Source organism: Anas acuta, chromosome 1, assembly GCF_963932015.1.
Source record: "Anas acuta chromosome 1, bAnaAcu1.1, whole genome shotgun sequence".
Taxonomy (NCBI): Eukaryota; Metazoa; Chordata; class Aves; order Anseriformes; family Anatidae; genus Anas; species Anas acuta.
The window spans coordinates 120,698,973-120,718,839 of NC_088979.1; the positions used below are offsets into that span (position 1 = coordinate 120,698,973).

The window sequence follows — 19,867 nt, forward strand, 5'->3', positions numbered from 1 at the left end:
CATTTGCAGAAATTATCATTTTAATGCTATGCATGACCATGAACTCTAGGGATGTCAGTGGCAAGCCACGTATTATTTTCACTGTATGACCAGGGCTTGTCTTGCCACTAGCTTTTCCTCTTCAAGTTGGCATAAGCTTCTAAAGATCGTTATAAATATCTATCTAGTTATATCTATAGATAGCTATAAAAGCTGATCTGTTCTTCTTTGTTTGCAAGCTTTACAGTCAAGGCAGCACAAGTAGCACAAAGGGGTCAACACCTAACTTTATTTTAGCCTTGCAGGGCTTTCACCTTCTGGGACTATTTTGATACAGTCCTGGATAAGATTTCCAATAATCTCTTCACCCTCACCATGTGGTGGGGATGCTCTGGCATTCCACCACAGTTCCGTACTACCAACTGAGCAATAGCATCTCTCATTTTGTGAGGTTTTCAAATTGAAAGTTTGAAACACTCACTGCTTAACAAGGGCGTTGGTTCTAGATGCTATTAGAGCCCTGACGGTAACAATTGGCCTTAATTACCCTGAGGGCACCAATTGGCCTTAATTGCCCTGAGAAGCACTGATCTGGGACCTCTGACCAGCACTGATCTTGTCTCCTGCTGCTCCTGGTGGGACTCCTTGGATGGGGCCCTGCACTGACACATCACTTCACCTTGTCTGGCTGTCGCTGGACTGTCATCACACTGTGGGGCTGTGTTTTGCTGGTAAAGGTGCTGTCCCACCTGCGCTGTGGCTCTCCTGCTGCTCCTGCACAGGTGTCCTGCTGGTACTCTCAGGCATGTCCTGTCTCGTTAACTTCATGGCAATAAAAGACAGTCAGTTCTCTGGTTCTTGCTAGGAGAAATAGCCAAGTATTGCTGTGATACATCCAGAGAGACAAGGAGGTCATCATGCCTACCACCTTCAGGGAGATGCTGGTACCCAGATATGTTTGCTCTAGGTAAAGTGCACACATTGATACTGAAATTCTTCATGCTGTTGTGGTTTTGCTCTCTACTTTCCTGAGGCATGGCTGTGTTTTCCTTTGACTCCTTCCTGAGAGTAGGAGGCATTTAACTGTTTCGATCACATAATAGGTTGCTGTTCTTTGTGCTTCTCAATAAGGACAGAATAATGCATTTCCTATGAATTGCATTTGCCTTGTGCTGGGCAATGCATGTCATCAGCATATGGATGTATTTTTCCCAGCTTATTTTCCTGCTTATCAGTTTGGCTGGTATTACATGACAGCTAGGTCTGCAGTCCAGCAGAAATCAAATTGGTCATTGATCCCAGAGCAGAGTAACTGCAGTGGTGGCTGAATGGTTAGCAGTCTTCAGAGATGTGCCTCGCATGTGTGAATCTGCCTGTCTCTGTTATCACACCGTAGAAATTCTCTTTGCTGGAAGTCTGTGTCAATAACTTTACCACTCCGTAAGCAGCTATGCCTTCCTTCTGCAGAAGATACCCTGCTGCAGAGAGAAATGGGGTTGTTTCTCCAATGTCTTCCATCCGTATTCATGACTTGTATGTTATCCCCCAGTCTCCTGAATTGTTCATGTGGGTTATGCTGGATTCTGATGTATTAGTTGGCTTTCCTGCTTCATGTAAACTACTGCCTTTGGCACAGGCACTTGTTCTGCTCTAGCAGCCCTTCTTTTGGTGTGGTCTTTGATTCAGTTCAGCAGCCCTTGCTGCTCCTTCTGTAGGTTTAGCTCTCAGTCTGAATGAACTGGAGTCCTCACACTTCAGAGGTGGGAGCATTTGCAGGGATCTTTAATGAGTCTTCGTGCCAGACTTCTCGGTTGTTGCTCTAAGTATGTTTCTTCTATATTATAAAAGCACAAATATGTTGTAACTTTCCCCAACACAGCTCTCATTTCCCCAGGGTCACTGTACTCACCAAATACATTACAGACTTCCTTACATTACAGGCAGGTGAGGGAATTGCATGGCAAGTGTATCTTGCCACTTACCCCCCTTCTCATCCCACTGGAGGAAGAGACAAACTTTTGTGTCCATGCACCCCTTGGCCAACTGTTAGTACCCAAACAGGGACATTTCTTCACAGGCTTGGGCACGTAGCTCTGAGTCTGGAAAGAAGAGCATCTCTGCACTGTTCTCACAAGTTTCTGTCTTTGTGTCGTCTCACTCTCATCCTTCCTGTGGATCTCACAGGATTGAAGGTTGTTATCTTCTTCTCTACTGCCACATGCTTGCTTGGCAAGAACAAGGAGGGGCTACATCTATGAAACAGAAGTTGTCTTCTTAGGAACGAAGATGTCTCCTTGCTATGATACTGCAGCCAGCGTTAAACTATATGCATGTAGACTGACTTACAAGTTTCCCCAGTTCTTCGTTCCCATTTTAAGACTGTTGCATTGACTGCTTCAATGCTACATCAGAAAACCAGTCATTTGTTGGATCTCAAATGCTAACAAGGTCCAAGGAACTACAAGCCCTCAGCCCCAGACTAAGACAGGCACATATTTCAAAGGCTGGAGCCTTCATTTTGTTTAGTAGTTATTTTGTTTTTGCCAAGCAGGTACGTGTGTAAATCCCTCCTGTTGGGGGTAATGTCTTTGATCCCTGGTATCTAAACTGCCCACCTATGAAAGGAGTCAACATCCCAGGTCTGTGTAGTAATGGATCAGCCAGTTGAGTCTCTCATATGGGCTGGTGCCATTGAGGCATTCAGCACGCTCCTTCCAACTGCTCAGTAAAAGAAATGTGTTCAGAGGTGTAAATAATTTTGACAATTCAAGTGTTGTGTTAATACACTGATCAAAATGCTGAGAATTTTTAGGTCAGGGCACATCTGTTCATCACAGCAATCTTGTTAAGAGGTAAACCCTCATAGCCTGGGAGATGCTGAGGAAATATTGCAGGATTTCTGTTTGGCTGGTTTTTTATTTTTTTATTTTTTTTTCCCCAGTATCAACTTGTGCTGGATCTTCACCACAGAAAGACTTCTGTCAGGGTCTTGAACACTAATCAGAGAGACCTCAGCAGAAGCAGCATTAAACCAAATGGGACCTAAAAGGCCAGAAGCGTCTCTGCACTGCTTCCCAGCATCAGCACTGATGAATGGCCAAGGCTAATAACCATTAATCAACCCTACTAAATGAATTCAAGGAGTTTAGACAAAGCTAAAAGGAGCAGAGTCATGGGGCCAATGTGTAGAGCTGCTGTCATTCATGCGAGGTTTGGGTCAGTTTCCTGCCTGTGCCACTGATTCATTAGCTAAATCTGGGCACCTCTGAGGCTAACAGGAGGCTTCCTGTTGTCTGCCAGGAGCTTGGCTTAGAGCTTTTATTCTCTCCTCTTCCCTGCTTCTGAAATAAAGATAGTGCAGCTCACCAGGGATGCTCTCTTCAGGCTTGCACTACCTAGGGTGTAACAAAAAGCCAGATCTCCTGTGGCCATTAAACTTCTTGGGACATTAGCCCCACCGTCTGGGTACAATGTGTCTTGCTTACCATGAAATTTCTCTGGGAATAAACCCTTTTGAGTCGATGCACTTCAGTCCTAACAAAGCGGTACAATTTGCATTACACATCCGTTGTTTTAGAAGACAATGGATGAAAATCTGGAGCTCTACACTTGGTTTTCGCTCAGTCTGTCTTCTGTGGGAATATTGCCAGCCAAAGAACTGACTGAAGAAGCACTGGTATTAACACTGTGTTTCCAGTGTTATTTGTCTGAGTAATATACTTCAGAGTATATTTATTAACCTGAGGTAAAGCCCAGGGAAATCTGTTGAAATCTTTGCATTGATCACAAGCAGCTTTTAGATCAGAGCCAAAAAAATAAGGAAATACACAGGTTCTTGAAAATCCAGGCATGTAGGCAAGAGGAATAATCTATTCCCTTTTGGGGGCTGAGGGGGATGGAGGCTGAGAGGTGAAACTGCCTGTCTGGTGCTGCTTGGATAATCTGAGATTGACACTAGGTAAATACATATGTTTTAGGAAGTACTGGCTATGGGATGAGGATGTTCAGTTGATGTGAAATGGGCTAAACTATAAAGAGCAAATTAAAGACACTTCAGGAAACTTCAATTAAAAAAATAATAATCCCAAAGCTTCACATGGTTTTGGTATAGCATGAATTAAGGGCCAACTTCTTTTAATTGAATCCGAAAAGCTCCCCTGACTATTCTCTCTTCCATTTCTACCTTCCCCCTCCTTTGGTGTCTGTAGCTGTTATGTTTTATTTACAGATAATTGGAAACGGAATATAAACTCTTTCAATAAGCCCAACTGGAACTCCAAAGAAATCAGCTATTAATGAGTTTACTTAAAGCAATCATGCTTAAAGGCGGTAATGATGGATGGATGGGGCAGCAGCAGGCATGTTCTGGCAGAAGGGATGAAAATCCACAGCTTCCCCTGGCTTAGGGAAAAGCTTGATCTCGACCCAAAACCTAGCAACCGACTTCCTCAGGTGCTGACTTTTCTGCATTGAACTGATCTGGCTTTAATCACAGCTCTCAAAACTGACTTTCAAATAGCTGGAAATCTAGATCATTTGAATTATGGAGTGTGGTTCCTCTTTTTGTAATTGGCATATTGCTGAACCAGTGGTCAAGATGGGTCAGAATATGCCAGAGGAGAACACAGGACTGCTCAGAATACTAAAATCAGAGCACACTTTGAAGAAAGGGCTGTTCAGTTCTATCTCTGATAATTTCTTCTCTGTTGCTGCATTCCCTGTCCCAGGAGTTTATCCACGCTGGCTGATGGCTAGTTCTTGTTTTCTCCCCATGGCCAAATCCTGGAGTCCCATTTCCTGACTGTTTGTAATTCTGGCAGCACATGACTGACAAAGAAAGGACTCTCCATTTCCATTTTGACATTTTCCTTTTTATTCTACATAGATATGTATATACACTTGTTTTGGCTTTTTTTTTTTTGTCACTTCTCTTCCTCTTTCTTTACTAGCAAATATTAAACTATAGGGGAGTTTGAGCTGAAGTACATATGGCACATTTGATAAAGATGTTCTAAGTGGACAAATCACTTCCAACTATTTTCCACTCGCAAGGAGCAAAGGCAGTTTCCTGCCTGTATTCTTAACAAATCTCTCCTTGCTTTTATTGGCAATGCTTCTGTTTTGGCAGCAACCTGTCAAGTTTGGAGCTGGCAATCATGTTTTTTAGCATTCTCAGCTCAAATGTAGGCAACATGTTTTCTACAAAAACATCCTTCCTACTCTTCGTTAGTGCTTCCAACATTATTGTTCCTGGTACAGAAAGCAAACATTGGTAGCTTCCCCTCTCCCATCACTGTAACCTGGGCTGAACAGGGTTGAAGTGACAAAGTTTTCAGTTAGGAAAAAATATTCAGTGAAGTAACAAAAAGAAAATGCCCCTGTAGAAAGCCCAGAATGCAGTCAGACACACGAGTGGCTGTCAAAGTTAGGAGTTGTAAACTGGCTTTGAATTAGCTGGTTGGTCCACACTGTGCCATGTGGAGATGCTTGATTCAGGGTACTAGAAATGCTACGGTGTGTTAGCATTACTGCACTATGCTCCATTCTTGTCCCAAGAGTCTTTTCCAGCTCAAAAAAAAAAAAAAATAAAAAATCCCTAGAAACACATTGCACAGGAAGCAGAACAAGACAAGCCCAATAAATGGGGTTGCTTTTTCCACTCAGTATAGAAAACATGCAAAATGTATCTGAATCATCAAATGAATCAGGATCCTCTTTTGCTTGAGCAATGAGTTTGTCCTTACAATCCTTGTTAAAACCCTTCCGGCTTCCTGTGCATTTCACAAATTATTGAAAATCCACATCCCTGTAGAGACCTTACCTTAGGCTCCTAGATCTATCGTCCTACTGTCTGCCCTTGTTGGGTTTCCTGTTGTTCATCCCCCTTGTGCAGGAAGGGTACCAGCTCAGGCCATGCTGTACTCTGGTTCTTCCTCATCAAATATCCTCTCTCTCTCTCTCTCTGTTTGCTAAATTCTCACTTTGCAACAAGATCAGGCATAGTGGCATTCCACTTCACAGCTGTACATGGAAAAAGACTTCTTAACACTTCCTGCTAGCACTGTTGCTGGCTCCCTCGGCTATCTCATAAAGCTTAGGAAATCAGTTTAGCCTGTGGCCTCCCTTTCCCTAAACCTCCTATCCTGATTCCTGAATTCTTGCTCCATCCTTAGGAGATCAGGTAATCTAGGATGGGATAACCTTACATACGGAGCTTAAAAATAAACTATGAGGTAATGAGGAAGTTAGTCTCTGCTGAGAAGCTTGGAGCTCTTTCTGTAGCCCACCCTGAGGTTAGGATGAATATCCCAGCCCCAGCAAAGAGTAACGCATCTCTTCACACTTGTCTTTCCTTTATCCCTTCTAATGGAGCCGCTGTCCCCTCAACACAACTCACTTCAGTGGCTGCAATCATTAAAGGCGTTGGAAATAGGGTCTGAGACTTATGCAAAGTCCTGCCTCAGGTGTCATGACCAACGAACCGATCACAGATGCCAGCTCCTCTTAGAATGTCATCCCTGACTTCGTACCCCATGGCAGATCTGTCACTCAGTAGCCAAACATGTTCATACAGCTGAAGCCTTTAGGTGCACTTGTACCCTCAAAACTCAATGGAGTTGCTGTCATCCTCCAACTGTTCAGTGGCCTAGATGAAATTAGTTAGAAGTCTAAATGCGGCTGCTAATAAAGATACTGTCTTTCTGCCTTAGAAAAAGCACCAGCTCCTTTTGCTACCAGATGTCCTCTTTGGCAGTTTGAGTCAACGAGGAGCGAAGTGATGAAGAATGAATGCAGTCTTCAACTGGAGGCCTCAGGTCCCAAGCAGCAGCGGTGGAGGCAGCAGAAGGGAAGTTCTCTATTGCTGCTGCCTGCTGGGGTTTGGAGTTGATGTCAGTTCCTACTCACGTTGCTTGTCACCAGAATCCACCAGAGCCACTTGCGTGAATCTTCTCATGTTCAGCAAACTTCCTCTGTTGGCTCCACACAGGTCTCCTGGAGTGCTGCTTGCAACCTTCACTGAGGGCTCTGTGGGTATGAAGGCTATGCGTAGCTTTACTTCAGCACCACTATAACCTTGGGCAGCAAAAGTCCCTTCCAGCTTTCATTTCACTTACAGCAACAGTGCTAAATAGGATTGCCCCAAATGGTCAGCTGTGGACTGAGCAAACTGATTTAAGGGCTGGTGACTCTCAGATTTCAGCATCATTTAGATGTTTTTTGTTGTTGTGTTTGTTTGTTTTAATGTATTCATTTTTAAAGTATTTGCATTTCCTGCACAAGACTTGGATTTCACTGTTTCAGTTTTCTGGAACGCTTTCTCCCATTCAGCTTAAGATAACTTAAAGAAGACAAATTTGCTTCTGTGCTTTAATCTAGAGGCTTAAGTAGGTATAAAAAGACTGCATGCATTGACCCTCAGGAATTCAGTTATGTGACTTAGACTTGGAACAGCCAAATTCTCTCTCTGCCCCTTCCCTAGACTTTGCCATCATAAAATCTGCAGCTATTCTGCACTTGTTACTGTGATCTAACGCTCCCTAGCAGTCTGGAAAATACGGCCATCATGTGTAAGCGCTTACTACGGTAAGCTTGGTACTTAGCATTGCCACATCAAGGAAGCTAATCCTCTATAAAGCAGCTGCTTCCCTCAGCTCTGCTAGCAAAAGCGTCCTTGGGCTTTAGCTTTGTTACATCTCCACGCCTGTTGCGGGATACGACGGTGGCTGTAGTAATTACGAACTAGACCCTCACGAGTCCGAATGGCAGATGCGTGCATCTTCCCCCACTAACACCTCCCAGGACAGCCTTCACGTTGTGGCAAAGCTTAACCCGGGCCGTAGCACCCCATATTTCGGCGTGCTCGCCCCCAAGCAGCCCCCCACCACCTCAGGAGGCCGGGTGCCTGAGGCGGCCTCCCCCGGAGGCTGAGGCGGCGCTCGGCCTCCCCCTGGCGGCCTCGACCGGCAGCGCTGCGGCCTTTGTCCCCAGCCTGAGGGCAGCCTCCAGGCCTGAGGGCTCCGGGGCTGCTCCCTCCTGCCCCCAAGGCCACCCCGCACTCTGAAAGGAAAAAATAAATAAAATAAAATGCTAATTCTGCCCCTATTCCCTGTTCTCAGGCTACCTCCACCTGTGTTTCACCGCATCGGGGATATTTAACAGCTTGTTGCCTACTGCACTCCTTCTTCTCCATACATCAACAATAGGTGTTTATTCTCTTTTCTTTGCTTCATTCTGTGTCTTTCTCTGTGTTCTGCTTCAGCGAATCCTAATGCTGCTTTGGTAGCATGGCACACGTCGGGAGTGAACCATCGAGGTCCTTGGGATGTTGCTGGTCAAGCACCTCTCCTGCTGTCAGGGCACTGAAATGTTAGCTGTCACACTGTCTGCACGTTCACACCCAGGATACAACAGCCCCAGACATTGCCTCTGTTAGAGAAACTCCACATAGTCCAAATCCACTCCATTTGGAAGCCTTTCTTGGGCCCTTTTTCCACCCAAGTGCCTACAGAAATCTGGCAGCACATACTAGCTGGTAACAGGCAACTAGTTCAGTGTCAGTTTATTTATCGCATTTACCTTGTAATCTTTAACCGAGTGGTAAAAACTTATTGCCTCCATGCTTCTGCATCCAGCTAACTGATGTATTCATTTGGATTCACGTTACTGCCTTCCTCTTTCACTACCCCTCATTGCTCTCATTGACTTGGAGTCTTGTATCAGGCTCTAAATTTTGGAGGCAAAGATCAAGTCCTATGAGGTTTGTGGACAAATACAAATTAATATCCTGAGATCTTTGAGAACTACAGCTCTTTGGAGAAAGAGGTCTTGTGGATTTTCTGTCTTGAGAACTCCCCCAAGGTGCATACCTGTTTCCTGGAGAAAGTGCCCTACTGCTGCCTACAGATAACCTGTTACATCCTGATAATTGACATAATGAGCATCCTCTACCTCCAATGTTTAGAAATAAAAATGCAGAATCCCATCTCCCATGGCTGCTTTCTCTTTTCATGCAGAACCCTACGGTATGTCTACACAGTAGATCATACCTTGGATGGCCCAGCTAGCACCATCCAGAGCCTGGCAGTCCTTGTAGCATCAGGTTGGACAGGTGGGGCCTCATGAGATTTTCCATGTTGCTGCCACAGTGCTATCTGGGGCCTCCAGTTTTGACTGTGACCTTCTACCTGATACTCAGGAACACCTGTCTGATGTCTACCTGTCTTACACCTTCATTTTTTAGTTAGTTTGTTTGTTTCTCTAAGTAGCCTCACTTCTTTTGTGAGGGCAGGAGAGGACAAAAGGCCTTATTTTGCAGTTTGGAGTTGTTGATCCTGTGGTAATTTGGTAGCAGCAGTGACTAGAAAACTTAATGGGAGACAGATACACTGAGCAGAGTAGCAATACTTCACTACGTGCCAGTCTGGGGCAGGAATAGCTGTTGAAATCCTTGCAATAGTCCTAATTAAGGTCTTTTTTACTACTTGTCATGTACCCTCTCTGCTCCCAAATCCAGGGTGCTGCTGTTGCTTCCACCAGACGAGCCACCTGTAAATGCTTCTATGTACTTCTGTGGGATCTTTGGCAGTATCAAGAGCGGGAGACATGGTCCAAACAAGCCTTCTGTATGCTGATGATAAGGCAGAAAATGAAGTGTTGAAATGTCAAGACGATGAGCACTACTTCAGCCAAACGATGATTGCACTTCTAAAGAAAAGAGCCCACAAAGAGCCCAGGGGTTCTCAAAGGCAGCATGGCACAACAGTTCAAGAGAACCATTCTGAGACAGAAGCACTCACCTGTATGCTCAGTGTTATTATCTGTGCTTCAGTCACAGTTGGGTGACAACAGTGTCTGATTCTGCCTCTTAGGACAATGCTGTTTTTCTGTGATTCTGTGTGATTCTGTGATTCTTTTTTTTTTTTTTTTTTAACATCTAATTTTTTTAGTATGCCTTAAGTACAAAATTGTGGTTCAGAATCTCTTTTTCTCAGCCTGAAACCCCTGAAGGCATTAGTGGTGAAAACAGAGTTCCCACCACAGGGTGGACAATGCAGGCCAAGTCGAAGTGATGGGAAACTGAGTCGGATCAGGGACGTACTTACAGAGACCATTGGCCAAAAAGCATGTTAGACACAGGTGTGTGCCTTAGGACATGACCAGGAGAGTCATTTTGAGAGCAACTAGCTAGTGTCTTTAGTCAAAGACATGTGGTGGGTGGGGAAGCTCAGATCCCTCTGGAAACTGAGCTGGAGCTGGTTTGCAACAGACAACTGTCCATCTTGCAAGGGACAGGGAATCAGCTTGTAACATCATTCACAGCACAGCCAGAAATTCAGCATCCTCAAGCCTCATCTAAGATTGAAAAGTGCCTCCAAAGGAATTGTTTGTTGCTTTGTTTGCAAAAAGTGCAAAGGGCACATCAGAGAAACAAAAATGCCTTGGTGGATTGTTTGGCTGAACACTTAGTCAGGGTGTATTGTAATGAGCCATATGCTAGCTTTGCATAGTATTATGGGGCAAGCCAGCTGCAATGTGCAGCTGATTAGTCTTGTTGGAAAAATCTTCATTTTCTGTAAGAGGAGGACAGCAAAGGCAAGCATTCTGGCAGGTGCCAAACAACCTCTCAGACTGCTCCTGTCATTTTGCTGTGGATCAGACTAAGCTAGGAGAGAAAAAGAACCTCTGCATAATTTTTGTCCAGAGAGGGAACCTTGTTAGCCCTAGGCTTGTTTAACAGTATCTGTATTTATGAACCATAACTCTTTTATTTTCTTATGGAAGATGTTTGAACCACTCCTCCCTGCAGCTGTCATTCTCATTGCCTCAGTCAGAGCTCAATCATGCAGCATTCAGTTTAGCTGATGTGGTGGAAACCTTCTGTGAGTTAAGGGGATGGAAGCCAGGAGGGGACGGGAACCTGCTAAAGTGCAAGATTGTGGAAATGTCTGTGCAGCATCCAAGCAAAGGTCCTCCTGCCCCAAATCCTATCTCTTGCTGTGGCCAAAAGCTGATGCTTAGGCAAGCGTATAAGGAGAGAGAGTAAGCATTTTCTCCAGGTATCAGCACTGAACAATTTGTGTCTCAGGGACTTCCTGAAGCCAGAGGTGCTTCCTCTTTGCATTTGATAAACCTCAGAAGGCTTTCCTTCTGTGCACTTGCACGGCCTTCACTTGAACCCACTTGATCTTCTGGCATCCACAGCAGCCTGGGCTAAAGAGTTTCACAGCAACTTGTTAAGCCACTGGTGGACAAACTGAACACTTCCACCATCAGGAACAGATCTGCTCTAGATCTCAGCTCTGCCAAATGCTGAATCAAGGATCTGTGTGGCCACCCTTTGAATGGGTCAGAAATCCCCAAGTAGAGGGTGAGAACATCAACAGTTTTTTAAGGTCTTCTTTCAAACTATTGCTGGTTTTGTCTCCAATGCAAAATTAACAGCTGTGTCAGAATCCATTATGAATTAATACAACAAATGTAGGAACACAACGCCAATGAACCAGAACGAGATTTTAGCTTTAAGAAATTTGATTTAACTGTTTTTTCAGAGAGAAATTTATTTTAGGATTATCCTTTTGCATTTACATAGATCTAATGCTTTGAATGCTCTGGGCCATCATTACACACAGACAAAGGGTCTGAACATACATGAAAATTACTTGAGAAAGGCTAAAAAGAAGCCATGAGGCTGTCTCTGTCTCTGTTTTGGGGTGCCCGCAAGAATTTGACATCTAAGCATCTAAAGTGCAGCAGCAATGAAGCAGTAGTAACAGGGGGAGGTTGGGAGCGATATGGTAAAACCTTGGGGATACCATATTTATGTCTGAGTGAGAAGGCTGATTCAGTCTCATTAAAAGAAAAATTCCCCACAGACAGGATTGTTCAGACTATTCTTATTTGACATGGTTATTAATGAGGAGGAGGAGGGAGCAAATCGCACATTAATGAACTTCACAGACAATAATACTCTGGGAAGCTCTGAGGGCTCCAGTGAGGCGAGACCATTGGCCAAGTGGAGTGCAGCGCTATCCTTATGCCAGTAAAATGCTGAAACTTCTGAACGTTGCACCCAATCCTTTCCGAAACCAGTGGGCTCATGGGGCAGACACCTTTCATTGTCAGTGAAAATCAGCAAGATGAAGAAGCCTGTTTTCCTCTAAGTTCACCATATGGTCTTTGTAGAATGTGACGTGAGGTGACCTGCGTGTTTGGGGTTTAGGGTGACAGTTAATAGGTATTTCGCTTCACACAGACTGTTCTTCCTCTCCTCTCCTTACACTCAGCTGGGCTCCTTGCTTCATGCCCCTGGCCCGTGTCTCACAGGTAAACTCTTTGCACCCATTCCTGACAAGTCCCATCCTTTACACTGACACTAAACACCACCTTTCTGCCAACACTCATGTCAGAATTCTGATGGGTTTAGTGCAAAAAAGAAATAAAAATAAAAATAAAAAAGCCAAATTCCTACTAAAGTCACTCATTTTTGTTGCTGTGATCAAGATCTGTAAGTTTTAGAACAAAGTGGGAATATGAGAGGGACGTGAATACCACCAGAGCCATGTAAGAGATGAAGCACGTGACACCACGCATTCTGCTCCTCAGCAACATAAAGGAGTGAGCTTCTGAATGAGCAAGTGAACAAACCACCTTTGGTAGCTGAACCCAACACCGTGACACCATACAACCGCTCATGACTGCAACCATACAGCCTCCTATTGCCTACATGAGAGATGGTCCAGTCCCTCAGCCATTTCATGATCTGGTAGGAGATGGATTCCCCGACAGCTGTTTTCCCCAGGCATAGGACATCACCTTTTGCAGCAGGTATAGGTATGCCTGAAGCAAACACAGTAATTTTGGCACAGTCAGGACTAGAGGCTGCAGGAGCTGGTGGTGCTATCCCAGCTGAGCTGTGCAGGAGCAGAGCAGGAGCATCATCTGGAAGGCAGCAGTGAATGAAGGTGAGTACAGCCTGCCCGAACCACTACCCAAGAAGGAGGCAGAGCCCGTGGCTTGTGTGGCTGCAAGGCAGCATGTAAAATACGGAGTAAAACCACTATGCAGGCAGTCGAGGTGGGCTGAGTTCACAGCAAAAGCAGCAGCCCTTCCCAGTGCTGGACAAACTGGGTTAAAGCTGCAATTGGCACAGAGTGCAACTGGATTGACTGGGAGGGTGCGAAGAGTGGGGGAACATCGAGCATCCTGAGCCCCAGAACACCCCCTCTGCATCTTAGCCAAGTAATAAAATGAGACAAGTGCGGTTGGATGAACACCAGAAAGGTCCTGACATTTCAGAAATCCTTTGCTGTTTTGCCTTTAATCAGTCTGTACTAAGCCTCAAATATGAAAAGAAATGCTTAGGGCAAAGGTGAATTTCATAGTAAGAGCAAATTGCTTTGACGCGTGTCAATTTGCTGAGATTTTTATGGCAAGGAAATGATATTATTTCCCAGGCCCCTGGCATGGCACTAAAGGTCACACCTCACAACACAGCTCTCGTCCTTTTTTTTTTTTTTTTTTTTTTTTCCCCAGCTGTTGTATCCAGGACAAAAACCACAACAGGCATGAAGATGTCACTGCCGCTTCTTGGTATCGCCAGGATAAAAAGCCTCAACAACCTAGGTTTTTGCATGTTCTCAGAAGTTTATTGTGAATTTGGAATGAAAATGGATAGTGAAAAGTTCACGGCCACTTTGAGTGAATATTGAGTATTACACAAATGTATTTATCTCCCTTCTCAGAAGAGTTCACATTCCTTCACAAATCAGCCTCATTACTTCTAAATAAGAACTTCTCCCACATGTTCACCATGCAGGCTCTGCAAAAAAAATACTTTCTATAAAACACAGCCAAAGTGCTACAGTTTTATGAAGACATCCATAACAGTGGGTATGCTATGAAGTATAATTACAGAAAATCCCACAGTTGAGGCATGTTAAGATACAGGGCCGATGCATAAATTTACAGGCCTTAAGCAGGGTGCCCTGTGTGGGTACAGCTTCTCAGGCATGGGGTTAGCTGGTCAGTGAAGGTGTGAACCCACTGAGCACAGACTGTAACTGAGCTTTTGCTCTTATGAAGAAATTACATCAGAGGTGAAGTGCTGCGTGGAGGCTGCCAGAAAACCAGGAGCCACATCATTAGCAGGGACTCAGAGCACTCTCCCCATTTAGTTAGTGTGCTGACAAAGGTCCGTCTTGTTCTTGAGGGGTCCAGTGCATCACCCTTCCCTTATTTGCTTCCAGAAAACTGAGACGGGAGCTGCTGCCTCACAGGCAGCACCCATCTCCTCAGCACCCATCTCCTCAGCACTGCGCCTGCTGGCTGTAGGCAACCCAGCCACCCAAGGCATCCCCCTCACGGACCCCTCAAACACCTCACAGACCCCTCAGACTCCCTCACAGACCCCTTCACTGAACCCTCACACGCCCCTCCCCGCCTCCCTCCCGAGGGCAGGCTAATGGCAGCCAGAGAAACCCAAGCCCCTTCCCTTCCCTTCCTTTCCCTCTCCCCCGTCGCCATCTAACGCCCGGAGGCGCGCCTGCGCCAATGCTCGCAGCAGCCGCCATGGCCGCTCCCCTCCTCGGCGCATGTGCTTGAGCTCCTCCTGCTCTTCCTCCTCCTCCTCCTCCTCCTCCTGCTGCTTCTACCACTGCTGCCGCTTCTGCCACTGCTGCCGCTGCTTGCCCTGGCCGGGCTCGGCGCAGCGCAGCGGGATGGAGGTGGAGGAGGCGTTCCCGCTGGTGGGGCAGATGGGTCCCTACCAGGTGTACCTGTGCGTCCTGCTGGCCGTGCTGCTGCAGGTGAGGGAGGGATTTCTGCCTGCCGGGCTGGGAGGTGGTGGTGGCTGCTGGCACAAGTGCTGCCAAGGTCTGGCACTGCCTGGCCTAGGCTGGTGTTCTCTGGGTGGTGTCTTGGTGCAGGAAGGGTTGCAGGGGTAAAGGTGCTCGGTAACGCCTGTGAATGTAGGAGCTGGCACCTAAAAAGCTGACGGGCTGCGACTGCTTGTGATATGTCATCTTGCCTTGACTTCATCTTCAGCATGTTTCTGTGCTAGGTGTTTGGGCAAGGCTCAGCCTTTCAGGTCTGTAGTCCTACAAGATTCAAAGTGCTGGTAAGGTCAGTGATGGAAACAAAATGCTTCAGTGATAGGAACAGAGCCCAGCGTAACAGCAGAGCACTATATTCAGAGACCTGTGAACCTAGTGATGTGACCTGCTGGCAAGCCCGTCCGTACTTCCTGCTTTGCTTTGTCTTCGTGTCCATTCCCAAAGTTGTGTGGGGAGATGAGGACAGTATGTGTACATTCATACCTTGCCAAAGGGATAAGGTACAGCTTGAATCTGACAAAAGTTCACTTGACTCCATTCTAACTCGTCCAAAACTTGATGGCAGTGAGTTCAACTAGGCTTAGTAATGCTGGATTACTGCCACTGTGGGAACATACCAGCTGCAGGAGGGAAGAGGGGGGGACTTAAAAGCATCCCTCCTGTTGCTGACCAATATCTTCTGGTAATCTACAACTTCCAGTCGTGAGCTGTGAGACTGAAGATGTCTTCTGTCAGCCAAGGGATTGATAGCAGTAGTAAGAAACTTTGTAAGGTGACCAGAGAAACTTCATATGCCCAGTCCTGTCAGCTGGGAATTCTGTACTTGCTTGCTAAGATGATTAATGGCAAAGGCCTCGTAAGCTTCAGTTTCCTTGTACTGTTTTTCCTCTTTTTCCATCCATGATTTAACTTATTTATCCTTTAAAATTAAGCACTGCTTAGAACTTGATGTTCTGGCTGACTGGCAAGATGACATGTATGCTCGCTGAAGTTGAGAGAGCAAGGAAACAATACTTACTTTTTTTCCTTCCAGTGGTGTCCATGTTTTGGAACAAACAGCAACTACAACGAGTGCTCTGTACTCCAAGAGGGTTGGGTAGTGTGGTTCAACTGTCCTGTAATGCCTTTTTTATTTGCTTGCTTTGTAATAAATTAACTAGTATTTCCCATGGCAGAAGTAGACTGCCATGGGAAATACATGAAGTATTTTCGCAAATCACAGAGCAAATTCAGAATATTTTTTTTGGGGGGGAGGAATGGAACAGGTGTACAGATTTTTTTTTTTTAAATAATTATCAAATTATTTGATCTTTGATTCCTGAATTTTACCAATGAGGATCACCCCCTGGCTGATACAAACTCCTATGCCTGCACAGATGTGAAGCACAGAAAACACTAGGGAATTAGATGTGAAGCATGTTGCCTTTCAGTCTGTGGGTAGGTTCAGATTTATACCACTGGCTCCTGCTTGAGTGGCTGATTGCTTTCTGTGTTCCTTCATGGGTGCCAGGTTATGTAATGTGTCACTGGGATGTGCTAGAGTAAGTCTGAAGGGAGGTGCCATGGCTGGTGTTAGCCACTTGTCTGATTTATTGTCAAGTGCTGAAGGACAGACACGAAGGTGAAAGTAATGTATTTTGGTGTGTGATGTGGACTTGGGTAATCATGGGCTCTCAGTGCCTCAGACACACCACCTAGCTAGAGGAAGAGAACTCGTGTTAGTCTGTCAGTGCCTCTGCTATGGACTGACTGTTGCAATTGATTGCTTGTTTCCCTGTTCCTTCCAACAAGCTTCCTCAGTTGGCTTGTGGTTTTTGTGTTGCTACCATATTTGTAACAAAAATATTTCTACGTTCTTAAAAGTAACAATACCACAGGGTGAAAATCGGTTTTGTCTTCAGTCTGTATCAGATGAAGGGTCTTGACAATGTACTAAGCTTAAACTTTATGCTTTCCCTACTCCTTAAGATTCCCTGCAGATTTTTTGCTTTCCATGTGGAATTCATGCTTTTTCATCTCTGGATGTTTCTGATCTATTGACTTTCATACTACTTTGTAGTTCTTTTCCCTCATCTCGCGGTGTTGTGTTGTGTTTTTTTCTCTTAAAAACTTCTACAGTGAACTGTGCGTAGCCCTACTGATATGCCCTGGTAAAGCCTTCATGTCTGATCTTTGAATTCAAAACGCAAACATAGTTTAGCTCACAGAATTTCTTTGAGACGAGTTGCACCAAATGCTGAAGTTTGTATGAGTGAGACTTTCCACATGGCAGTCAGTTTTCACACAGGCCTTAGTGAACTGGTGCTAGACCTGTGGGATGAGCTGACACTGGAAAGAAAACCCTCCAGGTTGCTTGTAGGTGGAAAATTGTCTCTGTATGTCATCTGTACAAAATTAGCCTAAGTCTTGTGGGCCGCTGTTGTTCAACTTTGCAGGGTATTCGATTTCACTTTCTTGCTGATTCTTTTGTTCCTCTACTACCTGCTGCTGTTACTCATTAACTTGTTGGAGCTGTTACTGCACTGAACTGTGTTTGACTTATTTGCTACCAGCTTGATGAATTTGGAAGAATTTTGGATGTGTTCTGTAGCAGTGGTTGGTATCTTTATAGTGGCATGATGATAGCTAAAGCAGAGAAATATTTTGTTCCAGTATCTATAGATTAGCCAAATTTATCTGAAGGATACGGGTTGGGCTAATGGTATGAATTGCAGGCTGTGTTAGCCTTGCATTTCTAGCGCATCTTCAAGAGAGTTAGAGGGAGGAATAAAGTGAACTGATAACTCTTGGGATATTTACAACTTTACTTTGAACTGAAAGTAGGTTCGCGACACCTATTGATTACTAGAAAAGTGCTCACTACATGTATCCATACATTATTAAAATGGTGTCTTGTGTTTAGTGTGTAGCAACATTAGACAATCTCACATCTGGATCAGATGCCTACAGAGTGCACAAGTGTTAAAAAAAAAAATAAAAATGTTTATTGCTCTCAATATATGTAGTTGAAGGAGACTTGCATTTGCCAGTGAACCTGAATTACAAGATTGCTCAAATCTGATCTGAACCGAAACAGAAATTGAAGAATGGCAGTGTATTGCGACTATGTCTCTTCGAAAAGGCTTCTTTAAACCTTTTGGAGTTAAAAAGGGAGGTCCTATTTGCAAGGCTGAAAAATGCTTTGTGGAAAGTAGGGTTGCACAGTGATATGAATAATTACCTAGGGTGTTGTTTCTCTCTAGCTTGGAACTAGTGCTAACTGAAGGGAAGATGGAATAAGAATTAGTGTAGATGGAATTAGTGTAATCAAATTTCTTGAAGAATACTTTGCCTTAAGTTAAAACAAAGTCATTGTTGATGCAGTTGCAGCATGATTAGAATATCATGATGCAGAAAGCTGCTCTTTAACCAGCCCATCTGCACAAATGTTCTGAGGGAAAGCAGGTACTTGGGCACATAGCTTAAGTAAGGTAAGTTCTTTCTGAATCCTTAGAAATAATTCAGAAGGAGCAGTGTCTGGCTCCACATAAGATACAGAAGTGATTCCGTGGCTTAGCTCTCTTTCTTGACAGAACATTTCATATTCATTCAGAAGATGAAATACAGGAAGGTGTGGGAGCACACCATCACTCAGCATCTGTAATGACACTAATAAAACCTTGTCAGTGAATCTTTTCAATGCTTGTTTGAGCCAATTATGGTGTTCTTTGAACTATGTGGAACCGGTCATAAACTAATACAGTTTAGTCCCTCCTTGATGAGGCATACTGTTAGGATCATATCTGAATAGAAGGCACAAAACAAATATGAAGTGTAATGAAAAATTTAAAGTGAAGAAAAGAATTACACTTGCTAGCATAGGTTGCTAAAGGTGTTCAGGGGCTTCATGACAGATGCTGTTTGCCCAAAGTTACTTGCACTGTAGCTTAGACATAGTTCAACTTTAAGAGTCTGTAAGGTATGTAAGCAAGGCAACAGGTATAAAAAAGCTGTATGGAATTGCTGTGTGACATTCCTTCACTTTGATTACCTCACTATTTGGCTGCTTTTTTCTTAACATTTATGGGAGAAGTTTTAAGTCCCTTTCTTGGGAAAGCAGTTGCAGAATGTGCATCAGATGTGTGCAGCCACTTATGTGGAAAAGTGTTTTCAAATGTGGCAATACAAACAGATAAAGGACAGAGTCCCAATTTTAATTTCTTGAGGTGAGCTTCTTATTCCCACATATTTCATACGTTGTATCTTAAGAATATGATTATACTAAAGAATACAAGGACTTCTACTTTCCTTGTGGAAGTGATGAAGGTTTCTAACATAGTTGCAGCTCTGAATATAATGCCTTGGTCTGGTCTTTATTCCTGTTCGGGGGGAAAAATATTTTGGGTGGGCAGAAGTACATAAGCTAACTACACTGCAAGACACTTGCTACACATTTAGTTGAGAAGTGTTCCTACCTGAAAGTTGGCAGAATGTGTGAGTAAAGACCAGTCCTACTGCTTGCTTCAGTTGGGTGGGGGGACCTTTTATAGGAAAAAAGGTTGTTATTTGGTCACGTTTTTGATTTTTATTTCATGTGTAATGATTTAGATGCTAACTGAGACTTCCCAATGCTTTAGTGGAGTTCTTATCCAGGAGAAGAACCAGAAATATAGTCAAGACTCAGTATGGTCTTTCTGTAATACTTTCAGATCCTTAACTCTTCCTTAAAAGAAATAATCAGTCATCTCTTCTGATGCTACAGCTAGGACTTGAAAACGTGAGTGCAGCTGCTACAGACACTGCATTATATTCTGCAGAAAGCATGAAATAACAAAGATAAGTTGTGATCTGCTTTGTTAACAGTGGGGTTCTTAATTCTCAGGTATAATACAGAAGTCTGAAGTCCAGTAACTTCGTCCTCATTGATTAATGTTAAGTTGTGAACTTGATACAATTTTTTCCAAACATCATGCTAAATGGATTGGGGGGGAAGTAGGAGTCACAAATTCCTTATCAGCTGCCAATACCTGTCTTCCCTCAAGATTTTGTCTTAGTCCAAGCCAGTGTATCATCAATAC

At 44.3% G+C, this 19,867-nt stretch overlaps 1 protein-coding gene and 1 long non-coding RNA gene across 4 annotated transcripts in view; both read left to right on the top strand.

Moving 5' to 3' along the window:
• The first annotated feature begins 584 nt into the window (after positions 1-584).
• On the top strand, positions 585-8,028 carry LOC137864148 (uncharacterized). 2 transcript variants are annotated; one of them, XR_011101341.1, is made up of 3 exons: positions 585-710; positions 845-946; positions 6,690-8,028. It is a non-coding gene; the product is annotated as an uncharacterized lncRNA (long non-coding RNA). The 2 variants fall into 2 exon arrangements; XR_011101343.1 differs by having other exon boundaries at positions 593-716.
• Positions 8,029-14,465: 6,437 nt separating this feature from the next.
• Positions 14,466-19,867, top strand: part of SLC22A15 (solute carrier family 22 member 15) — a 36,126-nt gene continuing 30,724 nt past the window's right edge. The window contains exon 1 of one of the 2 annotated variants that reach the window (XR_011101345.1): positions 14,466-14,783. Coding sequence is in view for 1 of the 2 variants with exons in the window: in XM_068698004.1 (XP_068554105.1) it covers positions 14,571-14,783 (213 nt within the window). In the remaining variant the exon portion in view is untranslated. The remainder of the gene's footprint in view (positions 14,784-19,867) is intronic. The other variant, XM_068698004.1, reaches the window with a different exon arrangement.